Raw genomic sequence first — 17,914 nt, forward strand, 5'->3', positions numbered from 1 at the left:
CTTCATCAACCTCGATTAGATCATGTTAGTTCTTCATCAACCTCGATTAGACGTGGTAGAGGATGTGCCAAGGGCATTAAAGAGTGGGGTACTTGTAAAAAGCTGGACATACAATTTGATGAAAATTACTATCCAATAGGGGATAACGTGGCTAAGTTAACTACTCAACTTGGCATTATTGTGTGGAATGGTAACATTGTTCTTCTTACTTTTCTTGACTGGAACAATGTGCCTGATGATATTGTTGATGCTATCTGGAAGGATGTGAAGGTAAAAGTATATTTTTTTCCACAAATTCGATTTCCAAATTTGTGTTATACTTTGCCTTAAACTTTGAAATTGTGTTTTATAGGACAATTTGAATATATGTCCAGAGGAGTATAAGCCAATCTGCATGAAAAACTGCAACAACATATGGAAGGATCACAAGAACAAGATTAAGGCTAAGTATTTCAAGCCTAGAAGTTCTGATCCTAATCTGAAGGATGATGTTCCTATGCACATTGTGCCAAGCCAGTGGGAACAACTTGTGGAGTATTGGCGCACTTCCGATGCTGAGGTATAAGTATTTCACTCAAAAAATAAAGAACGAGAATAAGAGGTACAACTGTCATCTTTTACAAATATTCTCTCTTAAAATATGAATTGTAAAAGTGGAAGCTCACAGATATGAAAGTGGAAGTATAAATGAAGTATATTAAATGCTCTTGATTGCTCTAGGTTTTTTTTCTATATTGAAGAAGTGTGTTGATTCAACAAGGAAGCTCCATCTTGATAGCATTAATGGCTTCTACCTGTTAGAGAGACAGATACTTACATTTGTTGAACCTGTTATAGAAAATTGCAAGTAGGAACGCTAAAAATTCGGCGAGCTCACGGCATAGCTCATACCATAGGGCGTACTACTTTCTCTCAGATACAACATGAGGTTTACATTTTATTGTTTTATTTTTGTATATAAATAAACATTGTATATTTGCAAATTATTTGGATTCTAATTTTCATATTTCTAAAAAAATGTAGATTACCAGTAAGGGGGAGTCTACTGATAAGATGAATGCTTGGCTTATGACACGTAGAGGAGATGACCCAGAGGTTATTCAGACCTTGGTAGTTTCCAAACACCTTTGATTGTATTTAAAGTTTATTTTTTGTGTGTCAACCATCTTAATTTGGCATATACTTGTATGTCTTATTCAATACAGGATGAGTTTAATCGTCAACTCTCTATGCTACCTGAGGATGGTCGGACTTTGGAGGCTAGGAATGCCATTTTCCATGAGTTGATAGGTCATGACGGACATGGATATTGTCGCACATACGGGAGAATTGTGCCTCAGAGAGCGGTGTATAAAGATGGTGCTGGGCCATCACAGTCAACACCCCAGCCATCGACTATTGATCAGATCACACAGCAGGTTCGTGCAGAGCTAAGGGATGAGTTGAAGGAGGAGCTGCGAGCAGAGTTCTCTACACATTTACAGCAGATGAGAGCTGAGATGATGGCCCTTGTGTCACAGGGGGCGAGTGTAGATCCCAACAGACAGGTTCCATATAAATGAAATTGTTTGATAGTTCAATTGTCAGTCAAGATTATGTATAAAATTTGAATATGATTAACACATTATGCATTGACTAACATAGGTTCCTGATGCATCGAGTGGCCACTGGGCATTTAGGGAATCTGCAGAAGACGAGAATCCATATACACCACCACCAGAAGATCAGGTATAAAATGTATCTTTGCATTCTAAGCTAAAATGTATCTTTGCATTCTTTACATTCTCAGTTAAGAGACTTGTGGGAGAAGACGGGACTAGTTAGAGCCGGATTTAGTACAAAACTTGGCACACACGACCACCTAGGCACGAGAGACTTGTAGGAGAAGACGGGGCTCGAATCAGGTTCTCGGTTTGGGAGTTAGAGCCGGATTTCACTTTAGGTAAACTACTTCCTTAAGAAACTTGAATTCGAGGTGTTAACATCCCAAAATCAACAAACGGCGTCGGTTGAGCACGAAACTTGGCACACGCGACCGCCTAGGCACGAGAGACTTGTGGGAGAAGACGGGGCTCGAATCGGGTTCCCGGTTTGAGAGTTAGAGCCGGATTTCACTTTAGGCAAACTAGTTCCTTAAGAAACTTGAATTCGAGGCGTTAATGCTCAAAAATCACCAAACGACGTCGGTTTAGCACGAAACTTGGCACACGCGACCGCCTAGGCACGAGAGACCTGTGGGAGAAGACGGGGCTCGAATCGGGTTCCCGGTTTGGGAGTTAGAGCCGAATTTCACTTTAGGTAAACTACTTCCATAAGAAACTTGAATTCGAGGTGTTAACGCCTCAAAATCACCAAACGGCGTCGGTTGAGCACAAAACTTGGCACACACGACCGCCTAGGCACGAGAGACTAGTGGGAGAAGACGGGGCTCGAATCGGGTTCTCGGTTTGGGAGTTAGAGCCGGATTTCACTTTAGGCAAACTAGTTCATTAAGAAACTTGAATTCGAGACGTTAATGCTCCAAAATCACAAAACGACGTCGGTTTAGCACGAAACTTGGCACACGCGACCGCCTAGGCACGAGAGACTTGTGGGAGAACACGGGGCTCGAATCGGGTTCCCGATTTGGGAGTTAGAGCCGGATTTCACTTTAGGCAAACTAGTTCCTTAAGAAACTTGAATTCGAGGCGTTAATGCTCAAAAATCACCAAACGACGTCGGTTTAGTACGAAACTTGGCACATGCGACCGCCTAGGCACGAGAGACCTGTGGGAGAAGACGGGGCTAGAATCGGGTTCCCAGTTTGGGAGTTAGAGCCGGATTTCACTTTAGGTAAACTACTTCCTTAAAAAACTTGAATTCGAGGTGTTAACGCCCCAAAATCACCAAACGGCGTCGGTTGAGCACGAAACTTGGCACACGCGACCGCCTAGGCACGAGAGACTTGTGGGAGAAGACGGGGCTCGAATCGGGTTCCCGGTTTGGGAATTAGAGCCGGATTTCACTTTAGGCAAACTAGTTCCTTAAGAAACTTGAATTCGAGGCGTTAATGCTCCAAAATCACCAAACGACGTCAGTTTAGCACGAAACTTGGCACACGCGACCGCCTAGGCACGAGAGACTAGTGGGAGAAGACGGGGCTCGAATCGGGTTCCCGGTTTGGGAGTTAGAGCCGGATTTCACTTTAGGTAAACTACTTCCTTAAGAAACTTGAATTCGAGGTGTTAACGCCCCAAAATCACCAAACAGCGTCGGTTGAGCACGAAAATTGGCACACGCTACCGCCTAGGCACGAGAGACTTGTGGGAGAAGACGGGGCTCGAATCGGGTTCCCGGTTTGGGAGTTACAGCCGGATTTCACTTTAGGCAAACTAGTTCCTTAAGAAACTTGAATTCGAGGCGTTAATGCTCCAAAATCACCAAACGACGTCGGTTTAGCACGAAACTTGGCACACGTGACCGCCTAGGCACGAGAGACTTGTGGGAGAAGACAGGGCTCGAATCGGGTTCCCGGTTTGGGAGTTAGAGTCGGATTTCACTTTAGGCAAACTACTTCCTTAAGAAACTTGAATTCGAGGCGTTAATGCTCCAAAATCACCAAACGACGTCGGTTTAGCACGAAACTTGGCACATGCGACCGCCTAGGCACGAGAGACTTGTGGGAGAAGACGGGGCTCGAATCGGGTTCCCGGTTTGGGAGTTAGAGCCGGATTTCACTTTAGGCAAACTAGTTCCTTAAGAAACTTGAATTTGAGGCGTTAATGCTCCAAAATCACCAAACGGCGTCGGTTTAGCACGAAACTTGGCACACGCGACCGCCTAGGCACGAGAGACTTGTGGGAGAAAACGGGGCTCGAATCGGGTTCCCGGTTTGGGAGTTAGAGTCGGATTTCGGTCTAGTCAAAATTATTTACTAAACTATCTTTCTGATTATATAGTAGTCAATTTTTTTTTTATATTTTTCTGTAATTAAAATATTAACACCATTATATGGTTATTAATTATTTTTATCTTGTTTTTTTTCAGATATTTCCTGAGTAGCAGTTTGCTTCTTGTGGAATGCGGGCGTATAAAGATTATGACCAACTTTTGTTTTTGTAACCCACGAAAGAATCAAGACGAAAACTTTTGGTTTTGATTTTGATTTATGTTATTTAAATTTGTGAACAACATTATGTATGTAGTATGCGACATTATGTAGTGGCATAATTTTTATTGTTATGAATTTTTATTTCTGTATTGTTATGAATGTAACAACATTATGAATTTTCATTATTTGTCAACTTTTGTTTATGTATGTATTTATATTATTATGTAATTTTTGGATTTTTTTATAGTTATTTTCATTTAACACAGGTTATTTTAATTTTTTTAAAATAAAATAACAGGTTTTTATTTGACAACAGGTTTTTTTTTTTTTAACAGCAGGTTTTTATTTTAATTTTTTTAAAATAAACCAACAGGTTTTATTTTATTTTATTTTTTTTTTTTTTGAGACGGCATAGCAACCCGTCGCAAAAAAAATTTACGAGGCTTTTGCAACGGAGGCCATACTGTTGCAAAAGCTACGCAATGTAATTGAAAATAAAACCTTTAGCGACGACTCAGGCTGCCGTCGGCAATAGTATCAGCTACGACACTTTTAGCGACGGCATTCTTGCCGTCTCAAAAAACCTTTTTTAGCGACGGAAATATTGTGCCATCGCAAAAACTCATATTTTCTTCCATTATTGGCGACAGAATATTGCGATCGCAAAAAAGGCAGTCTCCCGTCGCAAAAAACAATGGCGACGGCACTTACCGTCGCTAAAGCCCTTTTGTAACCCCCTTTGTCGCGACCCCCACTTGCCGTCACAAAAAGCCAAATTACCGTCGCAAAAAGTATTAGAGACGGCGCACGGACCAAAACGCCGTCGCAAAAAACACTTTTTTTTGTAGTGCCCAAAAGTCAGAATGATGTGGACTTCAATGCTAAGTGATTATCACTGATGGAGAAAAAAGAATGGATGGGTCTCAAAATGTCAAAAACTGGGCCCATTATTTTACGCTTATTCTTTGTGGATGATTTGATCTTTGTTTGCTAAAGTTGACAGTGCAAACTGCACCATCATTTTGGAAGTGCTAAATGAGTTTAGTAAAATCTCTGGGCTTAGAGTGGACGTTCACAAATCCAACATGTTTATTTATCCTAACATTGAAAGGAGGAGAGCTAAAGATTTGAGCAATCTGTGTGGTATTCCATTGACCCAAAATTTGGGGAAATACCTTGGAGTTCCCTTGCTTCACACCAGGGTTAGTAAAAATCATGTCGACTCCATTTTGGAGAAGCTTCAAAGTAAGTTGATTGGTTGGGAAACTGGTGTGCTTTCCTTGGCAGGGAGAGCAGTCTTGATTCAATCTGTTACTAATTGTTAGGTATATCTCTTTATTGGAGTTTGAGACCCAATTGATTTTAGAAAAAAAAATTTAATTTGGTTTGGTTTGGTTTGGTTTGGGTATAATATATTTTAATATATTATATCTAATTTTTAGACACCTAATTCAATTTGAATACAATTAGAGTTTGATAACAAAACTCAAGAATCATATATATATATATATGGCTTTGTTTTCCGAAGGGAGATAGCAGTGGCCTAATTATATTTGTTTTTCCCGAAGATGAGTGGAGCGCCAGCCAAACATTGATATTGGGTGCTTTGATTCTTGGGTGTATATTCAAGTTGGTGCACTGGTTTTGTGTGTAACAAGTTGGTGAATATTTGGTTATTTTGGTGAAGCTAATTTGGTTCGTTGTTTTGGGTCTTCTACAACTCTAATTTCGAAGACTTTGGTTTATCTACAACGAGGCCCACGGCTGCCAAATGATCTGCAAATAGCAGTAAATACAGTTCATTATCTGTTATTTGAGGTACATTGTAAAGAAAAGCCAATAAACTGAAATGTTTGACATACTGTAGACGTCCCCGAACGCCCCGGGAGGGTGAGCTCCCGTTCTGTTCATTTGGGGTCACTACAGCTCAGGACTCTCAAATTGTCACGGTTCTTAATCTGAACCAAAGAGTCCAAATCCGGCAAATCGTTTTTGAGAAAACAGATTTCTAGAAAAGTAGTGCCAAACATGGACTGCTTTGCCAGATACAGAGTCGCCACCTAAATATTTTATTTTGGAAAATTTAGGAAACCCTAACTCGTTTGCCTAAGGCCAGGTGTCTGTCATCACCAAAGTTGCCTCGGCTCGGGAACTTGGGTACGACTGGAGAAGGTCACTTCGTGAGCACCCCCACTCGCCCGATCAAAGATCGGCCTCTACTAACCATGATATCTATTTTTGAAAACATTATGTGTTCTTATTCCGGTTATTAGCCTAGATTTACTATGTGATGCGCACAGCATACAAGTATAGACTGGATCGCCTGAATTGGAACAAAACATTTCATGTTTGTTTATTTGAAAGATCGTTTGCTACTCGCAAGTAGGCTTAAAATGCAGATTTTGCCATCCTCAGGTGGGCTTAAGAAAAGATGGTTTTGCCACTATCTAATGGGCTTAAAACTCACAGTTGATGATTTGTTCCAATCCAAATAACCCAACCTTCACCCACAGGCATTCAGGCAGTTATATCACATAAGCAAATAGCCTCATGGTAAGCATGCTATTCATGGCAGTCACTCACACGCATGCAAGGATGCTAAAGCATAAAACTTACCAAGTACTCCAAGCCAAAAAAGAAGCTAATTAGAAATCCATGCATGATCCTAATTATACAGAAGTGCCTAATGCAACACATGCAAAGTGCAACTATAGCAGGCTCGGCTATTCTAAACATGGCATATGAGATGCAACAGCTAACAAGTATTCAACTTTGAAATTGAAATACAAATGCAGTTAGTATGATGCGCCGAGCCCAGTGCATGCAAAACAGATGAATGATGCAAACAAGCTGTCATATTGTATGCTAATTGAAATATGCCCTAATCTAACCATCATAAGCAGATAAATAAAAGGGAGAAAGACGTGGGGTTGGAAGACATACAACACACACACGCACACTTATTACAGTTGTGTCCTCGCGCAGAGGGTCTGAATAAATAGTATAGTCCAAATAATACAGTCCGAATAATACAGTCCGAATATAAACAAATTCCTAATTAATTTACAAATTAACTAAGAAAAGCTATAAGCTGGCATGTAAGCCAGGGACTACCTTGACTCTTCTTCAGATGATGGATGATGCATGTCTGGGCTGCCTTGCGCGGAAATCCATTGGGATGCCCCGATTAGCCTCTGTTTTACAATTATTCTTGGAAAGCGCGCCAAGCTCCAGAAGGTTGCTAATTCTTGATTTGCTGCAACAGAGAGCAGGAAAGGGGCATAGCAATGTATTTTCACAAATGTATGCATGCCTCGATCCTCGTGCCACCAATCACACATCTCGATGCATGATGGCCGAGGAGTCGAATTGCACAACTCAATATGGAATGAATGCGCATGAAAACAAAACAAAAACCTAACTCCATCATGGATAATCCGGAGTGTCGGTGACTGGGGAATTGAGACACGTTCCGTCACTCGGAGTACGAAACGTACCTCGTTTCCCGTGCTTGGGCTAATTCCTATCCCAAGCACAATGCAATATGCATGATATGTATGAAATGCAACTAATATACAACCTAGCATGCACAATGCTATGAAAATGGCATACACAATGCACGAGGTAACCTGGCATACACAATGCGCTAACATACAACCTAGCATACGCAATGCTATGAAATAAAATGGCATACATAATGCATAAATGGACTTACACTAACACAAGCGGACCTCAGCCACACTCGCATAAGAGGCCATGAGATGAAAATGAGATAACTCGGAATGCGTGCACACATGCACGCAAACCGAGGACCGAACCTAAGGCACCAAATGCCACTCTAACAAGACATGGCAATGCATGAAACATGGTATGCAAACATGAAAATTACAGTACTAAAATATGCCCCAAAATAGTCCTGAATCATAAAAGCATGGCTCCCGATGCATGGAATGAAACCGAAATGCAAAACTAGGCCTATGCATTGGCCTATGGCTATACAAAACAAGCATTATTTGAACATGGAATGTAAAGACAAATTCAAGGCAGCCTCAAAACAAGCATGTTTACAGTTCTAAGCAAGGCCAAACAACAAACACAAATAGGGAAAAACTAGCATGCAAAATGGCCCTAAATGTGAGATAAAGAAGCAACTCACAGCTCCTGACTCCAAACAAATTAGGGCCCTTCAACAATGTTGTAGAGGGGCCCAAAATATGATATTTTACAGTTTATGGCAAACCACAAAAACCAACACAGGTATGGCTAAGCTCTTATGCAAGAAATGGGTCAAAAGACGGATAAAGAAGCAAGTGGTGGTTGCTGGCCTTAAACACAAAGGGGCCCTTCAACAATATTGAAGAGGGGCCAAAAAAAATGCACTTTACAGTTGATGGCCAGACCCAAAACAGTATGCAAGAATGCTCAAAGTGCTATGCAAAATAAGGCCAAAAAGAGAAATATAACACAAAGTATATAAAGGATGCCTCAAACCATGAAAGACCCTTAATGAAACATGAATATGGGGTCAAAATAAGGCCATTTGTGGTTCGGAGTAGAACCCAAAAACAGAAGCAAAAGAGGCTAACAAATCATGCAAAAATGGAGCCAAAATAGAGATATAAAGGCAAGTGGAAGATAGAAGCCTCAAACAGCAATGAGCCCTTCAAAAATGTTGAAGAAGGGCTCAAAATAAGCCACTTTTCAATTCATGACAGAGCTCAAAACAGTTTATACATAGGCCAAAAATACTACACAAGGAATATGCATACAAGAGGGATAATGAAGCAAGTGCAACAAGGAGGCCTCAAACAGTGAGAGGCCCTCAAACAAAAGTGAAAAGGAGCTCAAAATAAGCCTAACTCCAGTTAGGGTCGGAGTCCAAAACAGCAAGCAAGTATGGCTTAGAAAGGATGCAAGATATGGACCAAAAGGAGGGAAATAGAGCTTACCCTTGTAGACTAAACTTTGGCACCCTTTTGGCTTGAGTTGCAGCACTCCTAGGCCTTGAAGAACAACCTCCAGCTGCTGGAATGGAGGATGGAAGGGTGGGGCTTGGTGGTGGTATGAAAAGGGGTATAGGACTTGGAAGGTTTTGAGCTTGGAGTAGAGAGGGAGAGAGATATAATGCCAAGGGCTTGAGGCAAAATTTTCCAACCCTAATATCAGTGCTGGAGCCTCTGTTATATAGGCAAAAAAAGGGGGGAAAAAGGCGGGGAAAATGGAGGGAAAACATGCCAAGTTTCCCTCCAAAATGCAGCCCCCCCGGATACAGAATCTGGGGGGAAAAGAGATGCATATCTGCACTGTAGCTGATGTAAGGATCATGGCCGGCTGCTTATCCAGGTTGCAGGTGGCCGGCCGGCTACTTCCCATGGCCGGCCGGCTAGGGGTGAAAAGGTTCAAGTGAATTAGTGGCCGGCCACCACAGAAAGAGGGCCTCCCATGTGTGCACAACACAACCCTGTGGTTAAAAACTGGAGATAGTGAACCGGGAAAGAGAACAACCCACTTTTCAAAGGGATTCAAAAGGGTCAACAACAATTACTGGCCGGCCACCAAAAATTGGTGGCCTCCCAGATGTGTATATCACAAATATGTGGTTTGGGGTTTAAGAAAAAGGCCCAAGGATGGTCAACATTGGCTCTGAAGTGAGGAAAATCAGGCGACGGAGGGCGATGAAGGGATAAAGTTGGCTGACAGAACAATTACTGGCCTCCCACCCTTCTACGGCCTTCTTAACAATGAAACAGAGGTCCCTGCCAAAAATGAACCAAAACCAATGCAGAATGAAGGTTCGGGGGCTGAAACACGCAGTTCGAGGCCCCAAAAACTGGCTGTTAGGCACCAGGAGTGATGTTCGATCACGAAGTTGGTCTCTCGGACCACAGTGTCCCTCAAAAGGGAGCAAATAAGAAATATGCCAAAAATCAGAGCAAATGGAGGTGGTTAAGCGGTCCCGAACCGAGGCACACGGCCAACGGCTCTGAAAAACAAGAAACCGAACTCCAAACGGGCAAAATGGCCTACAACCACGAAACGTAGCCTATGGCCACTGAGAGATGATCTACGAGACCTTTCCCTCCCTTCGCCAAGAGAAAACAGAGAAAACAGAGCCTGGTTCACAAACCGAGGCAAAACATGAAAGAGTTCAGAAGTCCGGAGGCAAGGCTCGTAGCCAAGACTCTGAAACTTCTGAATGAGCACAATATGCAGTATCACCGAGCGCTCAACTGGTGACATCTGAGTCTCAAGGTCGGTCAAAAATGGGGTGTCTACAGTTGCCCCTCTTTGAAAGAACTCAAAAGTCAAAAATGACGGGAGTGAATGTCAAAGCCCAGAGACGACCCATTTTTGACAGGCCGAAGACTTAGACAAACATACAAAATAACACAGATGTGCCCACAGGCATGCCCGCAGGCGGGGGCAAAATGCAATTGACAATGCAAGAAGCCGAAGGTAACTCAATGATCGTGAAAATGTAGCAAGCTGTAATGAAGTAAGTATTCGCAAACAGATGCAATAGTTTTAAGCAAGAATGCAAAGCAACAACTACATTTCATGCAGTTAAGGATGCAGAGAGTCATTCAATCCTCGCCATGTCTCACACGGAGAAGATACGATACCTGCGCGATTCGTCTGGTCGCACTAGCTTCAAATGAACCGTACATACAATATCGTGCCTGCAAAATAAAGAACCTCAACAAGCACAACATATCTAACAACATATGTTCAATGTGATGTCGAATGCAGACAACCATGGTATTGACAGAAAAGTGCATCGCAATGCGGGAAGAAACGCACGTTTCGGCGAGGGTGACTCGATCGCGACCTCCGGTCCACCTCCCGGAGAGGTTACAACATGTTCAGAAGGATATACCTCACTTTGGATGAGTAAACAATGAGACATGCATTGGACGTTGAAGCTGAAGTTCCGGCGGAGCGATTTCGCGACAGAAAGTGCACTTCTCTTGTACTTTTTCAGGTCTCGGGGACTCCAATCTTCCTCAAAATTTGCAGGGACCTTGGAGGGCATGTGGGCAACACCACCGGCCAGTTTTATTGGGAGAGGGATGTGGCCGGCTAGTTATTGAAAAGTAAATGGCCGGCCTGCCAGAAAAAGTGGCCGGCCGGCCACTTTGCCTAATCCGGGGGCAATTTTGTCCTTTTAGCCTCTTTTCTTTAAATACATCCACCCAAACACTTTGAGCTCACTTTTGCAGCTCCGAAATCCTCCTCTCTACCTTCCCAAACCATTTTCTCCCTCAGATCTAGGCTCCATACACGTTTTCCAATGTCCCATGCAAGTTGTTTTCGCGAAATCTTTCAGTTTCAAGCACTTTGAACCGATTAAATTTTGGTTTCGGGGCTTCTTTTCTCATTTTCGCCAATTGAGGTGAGTTTGTCTCATTATTTGGAAGATTTTCTCGGGAGTTGACTATTGTTGACTTTTTCACTTCTTGAGGGATGACTTTTGTTGACTTTTTCCAATTTTTGCTCATTTTTGCCCCTTTTTGCAGATTTCTTGAAATGGCGGGTCAATTTCCCCACGGCGGAGGTTCTCCAGGCGCCGAAGGCAAGCCTGACATCATGTCTCTACCTCCGAGGGTCCGCCCCTTTATACCCGAGAGGTATGATCCACCAGTACATGTTCTCCCGCGGGCTGTTTTTTCATCATTTCACCGAGTTCGACGCGCGAGCACCCGGGGATCTCCTCCTGCGGGAGCCTGAGTATCATCTCTCCCACGAGGCACGAGAGGTATTTACTTCATTCCTACCTTTTCTGTAACGTATTATGAATTTTTCTTGCATTCTGCTTATGTTTTGAACACACGGTCTTATCACTAGAATTCCTGAGCACTCAGCCCATAAATTGATTGTGAACACACGGCACACATCGGTTGAGGGTTGAACACGCAGCCCAACACACTGATTTTCTGAACGCACAGTCCAACTTGAAGGTGAACACGCAACACACACTGATTGAGAGAGTTGAACACGCAGCCCAAACACTGATTTTCTGAACACACAGTTCGAATTGATTGTGAACCCGCAGCCCATACTAATTGAGAGTTGAACACGCAGCCCAAACACTAATTTTCTAAACACACAGCCCAAAACGTTGATCTTTTGAACACACAGCCCAAATTGAAGGTGAACACACGGCACACACTAATTGAGAGTTGAACACGCAGCCCAAAACATTGATCTTTGAACACACAGCCCAAACTGAAGGTGAACACACGGCACACACTAATTGAGAGTTGAACACGCAGCCCAAACACTGATCTTTTGAACACACAGCCCAAATTGAAGGTGAACACACAGCACACACTAATTGAGAGTTGAACACGCAGCCCAAACACTGATTTTCTGAACACATAGCCCAAGTTGATTTTCTGAACACACAGCCCAAAACATTGATTTTCTGAACGCATAGCCCAAATTGATTTTCTGAACACACAGCCCAGACTGATTGAGATTTGAACACGCAGCCCAAAACATTGATTTTCTGAACGCACAGCCCAAATTGATTTTCTGAACACACAGCCCAGACTGATTGAGATTTAAACACGCAGCCCAAAACATTGATTTTCTGAACGCACAGCCCAAATTGATTTTCTGAACACACAACCCAGATTGATGATGAACACGCAGCACACACTGATTGAGATTTGAACACGCAGCCCAAAACATTGATTTTCTGAACGCACAGCCCAAATTGATTTTCTGAACACACAGCCCAGACTAATTGAGATTTGAACACGCAGCCCAAAACATTGATTTTCTGAACGCACAGCCCAAATTGATTTTCTGAACACACAACCCAGATTGATGATGAACACGCAGCACACACTGATTGAGATTTGAACACGCTGCCCAAAACATTGATTTTCTGAACGCACAGCCCAAATTGATTTTCTGAACACACAGCCCAGATTGATGATGAACACGCAGCACACACTGATTGAGATTTGAACACGCAGCCCAAAACATTGATTTTCTGAATGCACAGCCCAAATTGATTTTCTGAACACACAGCCCAGATTGATGGTGAACACATGGCACACACTTACTTTATTTTGCACGCAGCCTATTTATTTTATTTGCACGCAGCTTATTCATTTTATGCTGAAACACCTATTCATTCTGAATGCAGGTGACTTCTCGCAATGTGCGGGGGTACGGCTCTACTGCGGCCAGAGACTGGTATGCTGAGCTCCCGGAGGCCATTCGGGATTTGGTCGACTTGATGGGGTTTGGGCCCTTCTGTGCTGGGCTGTCTCGTTGTCCTGCTAGGAGGACGCTGATGGCCGCCCTGGTGGAGAGATGGTGGGACACCACCAACTCTTTCCATTTCTCTGCCACTGGGGACATGACTATGACCCCTTTTGACTTCGCTGTGTTGACCGGCCTTGATGTGGGAGGCTGGGCGATCCCATATGATGATGACATGGGCGAGTGGGAGGCCACTTGGATATATCTGCTGGGGACTCGCCCGCCTGTTGACAGAGCTTTGGGGAGAGTCCGATATACCTGGTTCTCTTCCCATTTCCGGCGGGTGGAGATAGAGCCCGCGACTCCTGATGAGGCGGCACGGTATGCTCGCGGCTTTTTGATGTTCCTCTTCAGGACCACTCTGTTTGCTGATAGAGGGAACACTGTCGGGCTCTATCTGTTGAGTGCCTTGGTGGACCTGTCACAGGTCAGGCGATACGACTGGGGTGGCGCCGGCTTGGCTACCCTTTATTGCTATATGAGCGCGACTTCTCGCGGGTGGGGGGACTTACTTGGTGGCTACTGGAGAGCCTGGAAGGTACTTTCTGCCCTCTTGATTTACATTTCTGCTCCTCATTACTTGCACATTGCACACACGGCGCACTTTATACCCTGCATCGTGCATTTTGCCCTCAGCATTTCACATTCTGCTTTGTTTTCTACAGTTGTGGGTCTATGTATATTTCTCGACATTAGCCCCGGAGATGATGGTAGCGGGACCTCTCATGACCCCGTACTCACTGGTGTTTGAAGGCCGGCATCGGCCAAAACCTCAGGAGTCTCTCCTTTACCTGCGACAGTATTTCGACACAGTGCGCCCATCGGAGGTACTTCAGAACTCTCAGTTCTTTCTGTTTTCATCTTTGATTTGTCCTGTACATCTTCGACTTCTGCTTGGTTTATGCACTTGTTATTTGCAGATTACATGGCAGCCATGGGCGCCCTTAGGTGAGGGTCTCCGTTTCCAGTTTGCCGGAGGGTGGGGTGCCTCCCGGTACAGACTCCTGTTCAAAGGGCCGGTTGGTAGGGCCTTCTTTTTGGGGGAGCATTTATTGCATCAGGTCTAGGGGTACACTTCTCAGGACCCTCCCTCAGCACCCCCAGCCGACATGCGGATTGCTGATATACTCATTTCTCGGGATGTTGTCAATGCTATGCTGGGCACTGACGCTTTGCTATATATTGAGGAGGAGGACTACGCCACTTACCGTCACACATATCTGATGCCTCCATTGACGGGAGTTCGCACTCCGATGATGAGGTCTGCTGGTATGCCATCCTCGAGCCAAGCCCGGGCTCGGGCTGCAGACGCCCCTTCCACCAGCAGGGCTGGTACATCTAGAGGTGGGGGTAGATCGGTTCCTCCGATTCCTCCGACTTTCCCTCATCCTGGGTGGCCGAACATGCCGACTGAGTTGATGGCGTGGCAGTATGGGACTACCTCTCCGATTTCGATTCCGATAGAGCCTCCGATGCACGGTCATCGATATGTCATTGATCCCGACTCACCGCCGGTATGCTCTACTGCTTTTCATCTATCATTCAAATACTTAGACACTCCTTTATTCGTTGATGATTTGAGCTTGTATCTGCAGCCACCCAGGGAGTACATGGAGAAGGTGATCGGATTGTTGGCCTCACTCGAGGGCATGGTCTTGCGGAGAGAGGCATAGTTGTCTATTATGGGCTTCCAGGTACCCTTTAGTTTTCTGGCATTTATCATACTTCTGATGACATGCTGATTTTTACTGCATTGATAGGCTACTTGTGTAGAGCACATCTGACACACACACCCCACTTGTACACTGTGTTTACATGCACCCACTTCATGTAGTTTTTGCTTGCATCTGCATCTGATGTACATATTTGGACTGATGTATTTAAATTGAACTCTTTGTTCTCAGATGCCTCCGGTATATGCTCAGCCGCAGGCCGGGCCACCTGGGCCTTCTCGGGGAGCTGGGCCATCCAGGCCTTTCCGAGGAGTTGGGCCATCCAGGCCTTCTCGAGGGGAGGAGTCGTCTCGCAGACGTAGAGCACATGTTGTGGAGGAGGAGCCCGACGAGGATGAGGAGGAGGAGGTTGCAGACCGTCAGTCGGAGACATCTGCTGATGGAGATGACGACTCCGGCCTTGGTTCCGGGAGTGGAGGCGAGGCTGAGAGGGATCCCGAGGATGATGACGACGGCGATGGTGGCGGAGAGTCCATTCCGCAGAAGAGGACGAAGAGGGCTTCTTATCACTGCTCTTGAGAGCACAGATGCGGCTGTTTCCTGTTTTATTTATCTTTTTTGCTAGTAGTTGTAGCACATTGTACATTATCGGGCAGTTTTATTTTCTGTAAAACTTGTGCCTTAGTCTGTAAAATGTTGTAACAAGCGAGACATGATGGGATGAAACAGCTTTCGAAAAAAGTATTGTATTTTAAACACTTGGCATCATATCGCATCATTCTGCATCATAATGAGATTGAATGGAAATGTGCATTGTGCATTTTGCCCAGTCAGGTAGTGAACCGACGCAACAACTTAACTTTCTAAGATATAACAAAACCTTAGCAAGTTTACAACTCGATAAGCAAAACACAATAATGTTGACAACTCAACAAACAAGACTCAAACAAAAAGCTTAAACAAAGAGTAACAACTCAAAACACGAAACACGGCAGCTCAACGAACAACTCGATAAGCAAAACGACAACTCGATAAACAAAACAACAACTCGATAAACAAGACTTAACAAAACAAAATGTACTTCGGACGATCTGGGCAACAGAACGCATCCGAAACAGAGGGAAATAGAAGCCTTCGACATATCCGTTGCATGGAAATGCTTGAAACCTTCCCTCGGAGGGTAAAACAGGGCCAAAGGCTTACATTGGAGCATGGCCGGCCACTTTTTGGAGTCGACCAACCAGGTTTATTGCAGAGAGGGGGCCATCGGCCAGTTTTGTAACAAGAAGTGGCTGGCCTGCCAGAAAAAGTGGCCGGCCGGCCACTTAACCCTGCAGCCGCTCAATTTTTGACACTTGTCCCCCTGAATAGTGTTTTTCCTTCTTTAAAAGCCTTAGCTCCGTGCTTTGATTCAATTCATCTTAGTTTTGCACAAAAATGGAGGCGTTTCTCGTTGAAAATCTCACAGCTTGGGTCACTTCTCTAGATGGCTCGGAAAAGTTGAACTTCCGGGGTTTCGGCTTGAATGCACTATTCACGCTGAGTCGCACTCCGCTGCATCTCCCTTTCCTCCATGCCGCGGCGAGGTTTTGGAACCCGGTGATGCATGTCTTTAGCTTTGGCGGGCAAGAGGTATGTCCAACTTTCGAAGATTTTCAGGTTTTGATGGAGTCTGAATGCCATGAAGAGATCTTGCCCCAGCTCCGCTTTGGCCACGCCCAGGCTTTAGGGCGGATGTGTGGACTCACCGCGCATGATGCTCGGTCTCTGATCTGTAATGGGGAACTGGACATCCTTGGTTTGATTCATCGCTTTTCTGACGCCGGTGACCGCAGCAACCATTATTGGCAAGGTTTCCGCCAACACGCCCTTTGCTTGTGCTTGCTGTCTCACTTTCTGCTATCCCCAGGCTTTGGCGGATCCAACATTCGTCTGATTGAAGTTGCTCAAGGCTTGAGAGAAGGAAAGAGCTGCATTGCCATGACCTTGGCCGAGACACTGATGGGCTTGGATTCTGTCTATCGCCGGGAGACGACTAGATTTGCTGGGAGTCCACTGCTGCTGCAGGTAATGTTTCCCAACCAATCTTATATATGTATTTGCTCACATCACTCGGCCCTCAGGCTCGGTTTTTCTCACAAAAAACCTTTTCTCGCTTTTCTCTCATCGTACATCTCTCTATTCTTTATTCTCTCATTTTTCATCCCTCCCCCAGGTATGGTTAATGGACAAATTGCAGGTTGTGGACTCTTGCCCGGCCTACTCAGCTCGAGGCTATTTCTTTCGACAGCGCCTAGTCGATGCCCCTGATGAAAGGTGGTGGTTTGACTGGATGTGCAATTTGTCCGCAGATCGCATTGCTTGGCGTTGTCCTTGGCTCAATCTCCCGGCAATGAGCTATAGCATGTCCCGGCTGATCGGGATCTAGTTGATTGGTCTGACCCACTGTGTGTTCTACTTTCCGTTCCGGTTCCTGCGCCAGTTCGGTCATGATCAGATTTGCCCACCAGAGGGGATTGAGTATCCGGCTGCTTTCCCGGTCCGAGGGGCACAGCTTGCCCGATATGCCACAGCATGGAGGACTAGAGAGCTCCTAGCTCCTGCTCCCACTTTCAGTTGCACTTTAACTGACGAGTGCTTGGATTGGCTTAACGAGGAGGCACAGGTTGGGCCTAGCTTGGCGTCAGAGGCTTCGACCAGCTCTATGAGGGGGCGCAGGGATACTTGACTCGACTATGCCCCAGATTTATTGCTTTATTAGTACTTTCAAGTTTTCTTTATGAATGTAATAAAAAGCAACTTCGATTGTATGCAAGAGCAGGAGAACTCTGTTTTGAAATCAATGAAATTGAAGGTTGTGGTACTGAAAATTTTC

The 17,914-nt window shown here is 44.7% G+C and overlaps 1 protein-coding gene across 1 annotated transcript in view; it reads left to right on the forward strand.

Annotated features, from left to right (window-relative positions):
• Positions 1-1,002: 1,002 nt before the first annotated feature.
• The window catches only part of LOC145799845 (uncharacterized), a 49,409-nt gene continuing 32,497 nt past the window's right edge, over positions 1,003-17,914 (forward strand). The window contains exons 1-3 of the mRNA XM_082889474.1: positions 1,003-1,110; positions 1,206-1,547; positions 1,645-1,728. Of these exons, the coding sequence (XP_082745600.1) occupies positions 1,054-1,110; positions 1,206-1,547; positions 1,645-1,728 (483 nt within the window). The 5' untranslated portion in view covers positions 1,003-1,053. The remainder of the gene's footprint in view (positions 1,111-1,205; positions 1,548-1,644; positions 1,729-17,914) is intronic.

This window comes from Camellia sinensis, chromosome 9, assembly GCF_055761805.1.
Source record: "Camellia sinensis isolate YWXY chromosome 9, ASM5576180v1, whole genome shotgun sequence".
NCBI classification, from domain to species: Eukaryota; Viridiplantae; Streptophyta; class Magnoliopsida; order Ericales; family Theaceae; genus Camellia; species Camellia sinensis.